General features: G+C 35.3%; 1 protein-coding gene across 8 annotated transcripts in view; it reads right to left on the bottom strand.

The window, feature by feature from the left end:
• Nucleotides 1-13,024, bottom strand: part of NPAS3 (neuronal PAS domain protein 3) — a 594,820-nt gene that overhangs the window by 169,417 nt on the left and 412,379 nt on the right. For all 8 annotated transcript variants that reach the window (XM_086894840.1, XM_086894841.1, XM_086894842.1 and 5 more), the window contains one exon: nt 11,103-11,192. In XM_086894840.1, the coding sequence (XP_086750966.1) occupies nt 11,103-11,192 (90 nt within the window). The remainder of the gene's footprint in view (nt 1-11,102; nt 11,193-13,024) is intronic.

Genomic DNA, 13,024 nt, shown 5'->3' with positions numbered 1-13,024 from the left:
GATCTTTCTTCACAGTCACAAGTGTACATAAACCTAGAGGAGTGCAGTGGTATCAAAACAGAAGAGGAGAATAGAATAAGTATTATTCATTACTACATTGATTTAGCCAAATAAAACATCTGAAATAAGTTCAATTTGAAGTGCACAGAATTCTTTCCGTGGACACATTTTTAACAAAAAGCAGGAAAGCTAAATCCTTGTATTTGCAATGAGCATGAAAGAAAATCCCATCTCTAGAAACTTGAATTTGCTTATGTTCATTTCAGTGACTGAACTAGTTTATATTAACAATTCTTCCCCTGTTTGGAAGTTTCCCCTTCTGTTTGGAAGCCATGGCACCTTTAAGCAACAGTACATCCAAACTTGATCTGGGAGCTAGCAAGGAAGACAGACTGAATCAGAAGAAGACGGGAAACAGATGATAAAAATACCACAATGTTCACCCCTCCCAAACATGCAACTAATAAAATGCATATATTTTTCATTTTTTTAGCCAACCACTCTGATCCTGAAGATTGTTATGTCTTTGGAATGCATCTGTCTCAATGGTTAGACATTAGCTCATCTGCACACTAGGTTCAGTAAAGAAAGCATATACCAATTACAATTAATGCAAGAATCCTCTAAAATGCCGTAACATAAAGTTGATTCAAGGTAGCTCAATCTGAATATATAAAATTTGAGACAGGACAAAGAAACTGAGCTATCATATGACCAAAGTATTTTAAAACTTGCAAGCAGTAATATAACAAATAAGAAACAAAAAGGAGAAACCACTGTCACTCTGTCATAGGGTAGCCACACTCTTATTCAAAGTACTAGTTGTTTATAGGGACAGAGGGATTGCTCATTAACTTAAAGTATATATCTTCATTCCCAATGTGAAATAAGAAGCATACTGGCAATACAGAGTAAAATGAGAACCATTCATAAACCCATGAAATCTCTTCATTGATTTACAAGCTGTGGATCAGACTCACGTCATGACAGGAGAAACAAACATAGAAGGGAAAGCTCCTGTTTCTCCAACTGGATTAATGAATTTCAGAAAAGGAAGCATCTCTTCCTACAAACTTTAAATCATGACTCATATATGCTGCTTCAATACATAGAAGAGATTCAGTTACAATTTTCATAATTTCTTATGCATATGCTGTGGAAGTTCAGTAAGAATACACGGATAGCTCCATTACTATTCAAGGAATCTCAGGAATGCATACAGCTTTGTATTTACCACTTCTGCATGAATAAGTGCTGTCCCAAATGAGACATCTTTCTGAAAGGCAGTATGGAAAGGTAGAGAGTATCCCTGACTGTAATGGCTACATCTGAATACAGCAGTACTCAGACTAAAAATACTTGTCACCCGAAAGACCCAAAGACAGGATCTCAAATATAAAATAATTAATATAGGTAATAATTCCGTCATACCTTTTATTAGTATAAGGCTAGATTTATTAACACAAAGGCTTTAAAAGTTATCGGGAGTACAGGAGGAGCAGAATACACCATATTAGTTTATAGATCTGTGTGATAGAGAAATAAGACAGTATTTCCCCTTTATATTTTACTGTTGCCAAACTTCATAATATTATTGCCAATTGAGTGGATTGATTGTAGTTTCAAAGGCCTTTCTGTAGAATCATGATATTCCCAAAAAGTCTCAGACATCTGCTACATATTAAAATACATTTTTAGCATTCATGTAGCTAATGGAAAAAGAAGACTTGAAAATACAAAGTCACAAAGGGTGCAAAACCCCCTGAATGTTAATAAGCCCTTTAAAATACTATTTTCATATATCTTGAGTATGAACCAGACTATTTGAGTTGATGCTGGGCTGTGAGTTCTGAATATCAAAGGTTAGCAAAATCTCGCTTGGTTGCTGAGGAAGAAGCAGCATGTCTCTTTATGAGTCTGTTGCTGAGCAGGGGCAGCGTGCTATGTTCTCTGTCTTCCCCTTCCTGTCTGCTCACACTGTATTTCTTTTGTCTGTCTGCTCATACTAATTTCCCATCCTTCCAATACATGCCAATGCTTCCTGTCTCCAAAAGGAAGGTAATTCCTGCCCTCAGACATGTCTCCTCTTTGTTGAAGGAAGATATTTCCTTTCTTGCCTTTTTGCCCTAAATTTCTAACTCTGGGCTAAGGAAGTTTATCGCTTCACTCTGTTGCCATGTCTGAGCTCCTGTCTGGGAAAAATCAATTCCTAGTTTTCTCCTACCTCATCAGGTGGTCAGTGGAAGTACCCCTCTGCTGCATGGCTGGTTTTGGCTATGCCAGCACTGCTAGAGCAGGTTGTGCGATGGGGTGGGTCCTGATGTTAGATTTTGATGGCCTAGCTTGTTTAAATGGCTTTAAACTGGCTCTTCTGTGGATTCATCTGCAGAGAAACCTTCTGTGGGAGTGCCATGAGAATGATAAGTAAACATCATCCATGTGGAGCTGTTATTCAGGATGAATACAGGCATTTCTGAAGGTATGAGCAAGCAGCAGAGAGAACTTCCAATATGAATGTTGTTAAGGAACTCATCTGAGCAAGTAGGATAAAGGATCTCAGTAAACCGGACAAGTTTTCTGCTGATTTTTCCCCCTGTCCTCTAAATGCAGAAAGCAACCTGGGAGCCTTCCCTTTCACACTGTAACTTAACCAGGAAGCTGCTGTCAGCTGCTGTGCAATTGGAAGCACAGGCAGAAGATGTCCTGGGTGGCAACTTGGCTCAAATGCCAGAAGGTAATACAGGGAAACATGGGGTTAAAATCTAAAGCAGCATAGGTCTGTTTTAATGCTGAGGATGAATAGGGAGTGACAAAAGAATGTAGATTAATGCTGGAAGAGTAATAGCACATGGACATGACTCTTGAATTTCCATGACAAACCTTGGGGATTAAGCACCATTAGCCTCTGACTTGGGAGGTTCTCTTGGCTAGATCCCAGTGAAGATACTCTCCACAGAATTTGGAATGCTCCTGTTCTCTTACCAATCCTCTCTTCCCAGTGTAGTATTACTCTGTTAATTCTGACTGAACACAGAGCAAGTAAAGTCCTGACCAAGGCTGTAATAATACATGATGCTGGCAAAAGCAGAGTAAGATGTATTTCCTATCTTTTTTTCTGAGCTGCTTCCTGATCTTGTGCTTTCAAATGCAACCCCTTAGCTGGATTGGTAGAACTGTCAGTGAGGATTTGAAGCTGAGGATATCACTGAATTGACCTGAGTTTAAAGTAGGTTTTTATATTTTATTTTTGCAGCATTATTTTTTAGCTCAGAACCACTCAGTGCTTTTAAAACATATGGGCACTGTTTTATTCCCTTCATAACCTTAAACCAATCCTTGAATATCTGTGGATTGACCCACCCTTCTCAAATGCTTGGAATGGAAGTTCTGTCAAGTACCCCTATGGCTTCCCTGCTACAAATCTTGAATCATTTCATACAATGGAAAATATTTGAGTCATGGCTTTCATTTTCCCTGACTCAAATACTGATGTAAAAGAAAATCAAAATTTATAATCAGTGCATTTTATAAGCAATGAAAGGAATATTTTCTTACTATTAATCAAAATCTATTAATTATAATTTTATATTTCTTTTTAGAAATGAAATTTTCATCACTCACCATCAGAATGACTTTTTGAACTTACTCGTAAAAGGTAGAATCATTTCTTATCTTTGAGGGGTTTTTCTCCTCACCTCTAATGTGCCCAAAAAGCATAGAAAATATCTTTAGGGTAAATTTATATGTTTCTCACCAGTGCCCGTTTTTTTTTTTTCCCCCCCCCAATTATTCCACAACTGTTTGTTTTACAGAATATTTTCCAACTTCCACATGAATATTACAATGCAATGCAAAGAAGATACCAAAGTTCTGTGTAGCTAAATTGGATAATATGACTATTAATTCAGGAAAACTTTGTTTTATTTGCTTTAATAGGAAAGAGAAACATAAAATACCTAAACTGTCTTACCCATTTTCCCTAGATATTTTTATTAAAATAATCTGAAACCATTGCATCCATCAGGAAGCAAATGGTCTGATTGTTAATGCTTTCAGTCTTATTCAGTATGGGAAAGAGTTAAGAATTGCAATAAAAATACCTTATCAATGTTTTTTTCTTTAACAGAAAATGGTAGAAATTATTAAGTGACATAAAAAGTCTTCAGCCTTTAAGTGTTAAACCAATGAGGCTATATTTTATTGCATCGAGAATCTGTGATTCATTTTAACCAGTGAATCCCTTCTGCATAAAGGCTTTCAATGTTTCAGCCTCAATGGCTGGTAAAATATGCTCAAAAGAATAAATAAGGGAAACATGATTCTCATGTAAAATGACATTCTGGATTCCTTTAGTTAACTCAACAGAGAGCTATATTCAGTGGAGCCTGTAAGACAATACTGTTGGCAGTATTTAAACACACTGTAGAAGAAGAAGCAAAACAATGTGATCAGTAACAATAAGTTAATTTCAATTAAAAAAAAAAACATTAAATCATCACCATGTATTGCATTTGGACTCACTACAAAGTGACAGTCAGCGGATTATTCCACAGATTTCTAATGCTGAAAATTCTGATGGCATTTACTAGCATAACCTTTCAACTCTGAGCACATCAATAGAAGCAGACAGTGGTTTGAAATATGATTCCTTGCAGATAGCATATCCTCATTCATCTGACTGTGGTGCTCTGTGCTCCATTGCACAAACAGCGGCTCACCCACTTCTGAGAGGACACTAATAAAAAAGGCATCAATTTTCAGCTCTAGTACTACTGTGATCTCTTTATATGTTCGACATCCAACATTAAATTAAAATGCTGTTATAAATCCTACTTTCTGAATCTGGAATGAGTGTTGGGTTTTTGTCGCATGAGACTGCAGCAAATCTTGTCAAAAGCAAGGAAGCACGTCTTGTTCACTCAGAATTAATGTTGTGGATGAAAGAAGGAGGTAAAAGAGGTTGAATACGGTGAACTGTGGGTGTCAAAGGCAGTGGGTAAAGCAGCTTTGGGGTACCAAACAGAGCACAACATTTTCTGCTTTCAACAGATTCCTAGCCAGTAATTATAATTAACACTAACTGCACATGAAGGATAGTTTGTTCATTATATGAAGCACTTAAAAAGATACTGCAAATTTTAAAATGCTGTTATTCATCACAGTTTGGGCAATATATTTCTCTGTGCAAGACAAAACCAGTTTGGTAATAACCAGATAAAATAGCCTAAGTGTTTTGGACCTCTCCATGACAATACAGTGAAGGTTGTTACAGAGTGTCTATGCAAAATTATGTATATTGATGTTGATGCTCAGGACTTCTGTCAGGTTGTCATTTGCACTTGAGTTGTCTTAAAAGTTCTTGGGTTGGGATGGGGATTTAAAAAAAAAACAAAAAACAACAGAATAGAGAAAAAATGATTAGGCACTGGTATTAAATACTGTGAGGATGGCAAAAAAAAAAAAGCTGTGAACAGTGAGTGTGATAAAGAAAGCAGGTGGGATATTGGTGCTATGTAAAAGAGTGCCATATATTTTGGAGTCTTTCAGCTGCGTCTGATAACCTCTAATGGCAGGTATCCTTTCTCCTTTAAGAGCTAAGCTAAGCTACACTGAGAAGGCAATAATGGCTTCAGCAAAGATACTGAGTCTATAGATATTTTCCCCTGTTCAGTTCATTCATAATTATGAAGAAAAGAAACAAGCTTGCCTTTTTGGGGGTGGGGGAGTGCCTTCAAGAGTGGTTCAATATCTGGATCGAACAGAGGAACTTTTTCCCCCTAAGGATCCTGCCTGAAGAAACCTTGACATGCACAAAGTCAGAACCTAGACAAAGTTGCCCTGGTGAGAACGATAAGGTCACCCGTGGGATTGCTGAGATTATCTCTGTCAAGCACTTGGACAGCATGCAGTCAAATGATGCATCATGCAGTCATTTTCGGGGGGGAAAAATCAATTTCTTCAGCAGGTCGCTATTTGCTTTTCAAAGTGCCCTTGTAGGCCTTCACCACCAAGCATTTATCAATTTAAATGTTGTAAATTGATAATGTGCCACTGTGCCTTGTACTGTTTCTGAATTATTTTGATACTTATATTTTCTTACTGCTCTCGGAATCCTCAGAGCTGCTCTATTTCAATAGAACTCCTCCCTTGTTCACTTCTTTTAGCATAAAATACAACAGTAAATTAATATTCTTACATTGAATGTAAAGGAAGAAAAAATTTAAAGCCTTACATGATCAACACAGAATTTCCCAGGCTTTTATTTGCTCTGTTTAAAGGGGAAAAACTGTTAAAAAATTATCAGTGCTAGTGTACCAATTTACTGTATGAGCAGAAATTATCTTTTTTATGTAGAAGTATTTAAATTCAGAACACTAAAACAACGATGACATCACAAAGAAAAAGGGAAAGTTCTTTTCACAATTGGTTATTGTCTAGTTTTGCTTTAAAAAAATTGCAGCTCTGGATTTTGCTATTTTTGCATTATTATTATTATTATTATTATTATTATATTATATTTTATTTTTTAATGGTATAGGAGGAAAATAAGATAGAATTTACAGAATCAGTGAAAGCGTCAAGATGGCTTTATATTATTTTTTAAGCAAACAGAGCACAAAAGCAATCCTTTAACCATCTACTAACCTCAACTTGATTTGCATTGAAAAACAGGTAGAGCATAGTAGTTGAGGTTTGTGCTTCGTAAAAGCAAAAGAAATACATGGCAGTTGCAAAGCATTCTTAACCTCCAGTGATTTATTGGCCCTCAGCCAAGTTATCAGGGGAATCTAATTCTTCTTTATTATTCAAATAAACCACATTTGGCACCATGGTTCCTTTTCAGAATAGCTTCACAAATAGAATGAGTACTGTCATTTATTTGACCTTGTACTTGTGTGCTGTAGCTATAATTTTATTTGCCATTTCATAGAACAAATGCACAGAAAGGCAAAATAAGGAAATAGGTTATGCTAACAGTAACAGAGTACACCTATAATATACCTGTTGGTTTTGCCGGCTTTATTTTCAAAAGGATAAATTCTCAAAATTTTATTCTTGTTTTCTTCCTTTTTCATCTCTATTATCTATCTCTTATTATGCCAGCAGCTGCACTCTTCATTTTTAGTGAGCTCTCTTTTCAACAGGCCAATCTGCAAACCTGCTCTGTGTCCTGGACAAGTGGGAGCAAAGGTAGGAAATATTTTACTTTAAGATGTGGACCTCACAGGTGGGAAACTACACATCCAATCCTTGCTGAGTACAACTATTGTAAGAGGTGATTAAGAACTTCTTTCCTGAATGCAAAAGCATCCTAGCCAGATTATTAGCTCATAATATTTTCTATTGAACCTGAAACATCATATGTCAGACAATTTTATCCTTTCTGGATAACACATTTTTATTCTGTTTCTGGATAGACTTTTCTCCCTTTTTGTTACTATTTATGTGTTTTAATAGTTTTTTTACTATTTATATATTTATGTTTGGTCTAAGTCTCAAACACATAGAGACTTAGACTTTTCTAGAGAATTGAAATCTCTTAGGGAAGCACTCACATGGACTTCTAAGTATTGGAAGGAGTAATTTGAGTGCCTCTTCAGTGGTTAGACATTTTCTTTTGAAATCTCATCCCATTTCTAAAGGGAAGTCAGGGACTGAGGATTCCAAAGATGGAAGCTACCCTGATATCAAAGATTACCTTCTAACTTGGAAAATGTATGAAGAACAACCATTTTTACATCACTACAGAGACACAGTTAAATAGATGTTTGTATTGGCTACACCATCACAGATCATGCTGTCCAACTTCTAGATATTTCTGGGTCTTTCAACAAATACTACAGTTCATGAAAGATCTGGAAAGCATGTTCAACTATTTCAGCTTGCCTCAAAAGGTGAGCTATGACAATTAATATAGACTAAAGTCAATATACATAGACTCTTTAACTGGGAGATTGTTGGTCCATTTCTCTTGCTTTGACTCTTTACCTTCTCTCACTCGTAATTTTCGGCTAACTCTCTTTTCCTAAACTTAGAAATGTATCTCTGTTCTCTGAAATATACATCTGCCAAACTAGCTTAAAATTCTTGGTTAGCATTAGCTGGCAGATAAATTATTCAAAAAAATTATTCAAAATATATATGTTGATGGGTGTCTACATATAAGCTATATTCATTGTAATGTCAAAAGGGTATTTATTGTGGTTTTCGTTTACTGTTCAAATATACTGTTAGTTTTGCCAGGGGTAACTTTATTATTATAATTTCCAGGCCACCTTCCAAGATATTGTTTTATCAGATTTGTTTACTATTAGTCCTGCAGCTATCTTACAACATTGGCATCCATTTGTTTTGCACCACTGGCTCTGAATGTTCAGAAAAGAGTGAAATTTTCTACCATAAATGTTTTCACCTGCTGAGATTCAATACAGAAACTATTTTCCTTTATCTAGGAGACATGAGATTTTGCTTTTCAAATACAAAATATATTTTACATTATTTCCATGCATACTAGTTAAAAATAAACACAAAAAAGCCCCCCAAAAACCCCACCAAACAAGGATGAAGCCTTAGAGAAATAAGTTATCTAGAAAGTAAGACTCCAAAGTCAGCACTTGATGAAGATATTTCAAATAGTAATGTACATTATAATGCCTTTAAGTGCAACACTGTCTGGAGGTTCTATATAAATACAAAGTTTTGGAGTATCAGCATAGGGTATATCATTGTTTACTTGCAGTCCAAGAAATACAACACTTCATGTATCACATAACACCAACCCAGAAATTCAGAATTCACTGGTATTTTAAGTTTGGTATGATGAAAACTGCAGCATTTCCATGTATATTTGAGAAATGGTTCTACAGATAGACTTGCCAATATTTTTAGCAACAAATAAGCTTTGACTAGTGATTTAGTAGGATGCAGCTACAGCACTTCTTTTAAAATTATTAAGAGACTAGCAATATAATGCTGTACCAAGAGAACAATATATCAAAAATATATAAATATCGTAGGTCTTAGAAACAGAAAATGTCTCCATAAAGACAGAAGAGAAGAAAAGCAAAAAACTCAGATATTTTAGTAAATCTCAGTAGATTTAATTTATTACCCAGTAAAAATCCATAGTACTAGTTCTGATTTTTGGTAGTTTTTCCATCAGTACTTTCAGTGGTGAATGCATGGAAATATTTGCCCTGATATTTCTAATGCTCTATCTAATATGCAAAAAAAAAAATTGCTTCATTTAACGGAACCCTTTCCTGAAATGTATATGGATCAAGATGGAGTGTAAAGTCTGAACAACACGATGTGAGTTCAGAGTAAGGAGAGATTTATCAACTGTATAGTTTGAAAGACAGTGGCAGAAAATGCTTTTAACAGGAGACTAACATAGGGTTAAAGCCAAATTTTTCTTGAACAGATGATATTTCAGATGGCCACACTATTCCAGATGCATCAATTTCCTTGAAAATCCAATCCATATATGTGCATATGCTGTGCTGGCAGGAGGACTGACTGAAATGGCCAAAACCCAAGAGCTAATATTCTTTTGGCCAGAATAATGCAATTATTATTTTCCTAGCTATCAGTCTAAGCATACAGAGCCATCTGTTATGCAAAGCAAACATACACATCTCAATTACAGAAAATGCAGTTGCCTTGACAGAATTTGGATTACACCACTAACCAGGGCTGTAAAATTTGTTTTAAGCTAGTGTATAATGGATGCCTTTCAGGAGTTTCCTAATTAGCATTTACCTGCTTAAACTAATTATCCATCCTTCTTCTTTACTGGCTTATTAGACTTTGTTGGATACTATGCATAAACCAGATTAATATGAACATAAGACAATAATAAACATTAAAGTTCCAATTCTTTACTGTATTAGCAACATGGTGGTGCACCGATTTCAAAATGTGAGATTCTTGATACTAACTCCCAAACAGATTAAGTCAGGGATTAAAGGCTATTACAAAACGAGGGACTTTAATGAGAGACAAGAATACTGATACGAGCTAGAAACAGCTCTTGCTTCCATTTCTATCATTGGGTTTGCCAAAGCCAGCACAAAATAACAATTACTGAACTTATTACAGCCAATTGCTTGCATGTTCTTTGAGGACTTAATGAGCTTCTATTCGTATTCTCACCAGATAATATTTAAAATTAGTCTTTTTTTGTCATCAAATATTAAAATTTCCCATTTGATTGTTGGTGTGGTACAGCAAAACTGACAGTAAGTAGCCTATGCTAATAGTTGCTTCCTCATAGCTGTGTGGGTCCCAATTTAAAGTAGCTCAAATAAGTATTATTTCAGATTTTCTTTTCCTCCTCCGGGTGACTGCAGTAGAAGTTGATGGTCCCACTCTGAAAATCATCATGCAAAATATTTCTGCTTCATTTCTAAGTGCAAGCAGAAAGAAGCTATCCTGCCTAAACATTTCTGAATGTTGCAGGATCAGGAATAAACATTAACAACTAACTTTTGCCCCACTTCTGCCCTGCCTTTTAATCTTTGATAAACAGTTGTCAGCAATTAAATGAAAAAAAAAAAAAAATCCTAAACCAAAACATCCCAAATTACTATACTTTATAAATTCATCTTTTCATATTAGTGAGCACTGGTGAAAGCATCAAAATGTGTCCTTGTTGGAACCCTCCCTGCAAGACATTTTAATGGTCTCTTTCAGCATTTCTTGACTCCAAATGACTCCCTGTCATCGTGTCAGCTCCCTGGATAATGCAGGGTACTCCATAAACATCCAGTAATAGGACACAGGGGAAGTACTATTAGAGTGTCCCTTTCCTATCAGGTATAGAGGTTTAAAGTTCAAAACAACTGAGAAAAGAAACTTCATTTGTTCTCAATAAATTAATAATGATCCTTTGTGGCAAAAAGTTTTCATACACATCTCAACATCCAATACTATAGACACATTTTTCAGTTGTCTCAGGATGAACAGAATGCAACTTTAAACAGTTAATTCAATAATCCATGCAAAATACAAAAACCAAATTATTATTTCCTCAATAATAATAATAATCAGAAGAATGCATCATACACAGTTATGTTCTAGAATTGAAAGCATGTACTTACTTGGGACAGGCCTAAATAGATGGAGACAGTTTCTGAAATGTACAAAAATTTTCCTTCTTGATTTAGTGCAAATACAAATCCATCCAGGGACTACATAGTAAGAGATAAAAAAAAAGTGAATAGATTAATAAAAAATTCTAAACTACAAGTAGAAATAAATTCAAACAAAGACATCACAGAATAAACTGAGGAAAATATTCTAACTTTTGCTTAAGTGGTTATAATTTGAACCCTTAAGACAATTCCTTTTTATTCTATCTACATATTAATAAACATCACGTGAGTATATTACTAAATCCAAGTTGATGAGTATATTATTAAGTTAATTTATGGGCATGCTTATAGCTGTCATATATACTGTACAACATTTATCTCATTTGCTTGATAGAAGAAATATAGAAAAATAAAATGCTTCTTTTTTTTCACATGAAGAAATAAATAAGGAAAATAAACCAAACAAAATAACCTTCCAACTGAACTGTGTACATAAAAAAATCACCCCCCATCGTTCAGAATCAAAGCAGAGAATTTCCATTTCCAAAAACTCAAAAGGAGAAAATAAAATCCTGCCATCACTCAAACCACTATGGACCTCAATAATTTGTAAATTAATTGAGGATTACACACACACGCACGCACATGCACGCGTATACGCACACACCATTCTCCTTTTGTGAGACAACAAAGCCAATCAGCAGATTACTGTCAAATATGTTTACAGCTTAGGTCTCCAGAAACGCTATGAATTTCATCCCTTTGGTGTAAAAGTCTAGATCAGATTTTACTTTGATAGGTTCAAGTCTTTGGATGTGGTTTCCATTGCAACTGCAAAAGTCAAAATACAATTGCAGCAACTAATGCGTACCTTTTGCAACCTGAGTGCAGTTAATGAACAGAGGACTATATTCTAAACTGTCACAGAGTAAATCACTGCATATCCAGAAGGGAGTATACCTCTATGAATAATAGTAAATCTTCACTAGGAAGAAACTACCTTCATACACTATCCATGTCTTTACCTTTCTGCCTGTCATGAGGATGATTATTGGCAAACAATCATTGACTACTGCAAAAGTAAAATTACAAAATTCCAGAAATTAGAAATGCTAAAACAGCTCAGATGTTGTGAGCAACAATGAAAATCATCAAAAATCCCATCCCAAATATCCCCTGGTGATAAAAGAACATATAAAGGAAGTATTAACTGTAGCATTTGAGAGATTAGCCTGGTTTTGGGAGGAAAAAGCAGATAAATTTGATGGAGATACATGATAACAAAATCATGTAATCAGTCCTTTGCAAATACACAACAGTGATTTCTGAAGGGCTCTAATATTTTTCTTCTGCTGCTTCTTCACTAATTTCTAACAGGCTGCAAGTCAGAAGCTGTCTTTGGCAAAAGTTCACCCCTCTCCAATGTAGTAGGTGGTGGAATTAGTTCAAAATACGAGTTTTCTAAAAATAATAGACCGTGTATTGGAAAACAAACCCGCACTAAAGACACTGCACTAGAAGAAGGCTCTAATTTATATTTATGAATTAATAAAAATGTAAATCTGCATAGATTTCCTTCATGTAAAAACATTTATATTATGCAAGTAATTTATGGCCTCTTATAAATCATCATAACTTCTTTCTCAAATTATTAACATCACTTCCTTGAATTTTTAACATCAATAACAGGTGGAAAATTTGGAATAGTGAAATTCAAACTTAGATCCATACCAGGACAATCAAAGCCTTTGCACACCTGATCTCTCCCACTATGTACAAGCTCTTACACAGAAAAGTAAATCTTTAAATGTCTTAGTGCTCCTGATTTTCTGTGCCGTGTTCCTTTGAGGAAACTGTTTAACCCTCTGTTAAGCTCAGAACCATGACATTGTCTCCCTGGCCACCTGTACAGAAGTCCATTCTCCACT

Source organism: Cyanistes caeruleus, chromosome 6 (genome assembly GCF_971803275.1).
Source record: "Cyanistes caeruleus chromosome 6, bCyaCae1.hap1.1, whole genome shotgun sequence".
Lineage (NCBI taxonomy): Eukaryota > Metazoa > Chordata > Aves > Passeriformes > Paridae > Cyanistes > Cyanistes caeruleus.
Note: the sequence above shows the minus strand (reverse complement) of the source record. Positions and strands in the feature narration are given on the sequence as shown.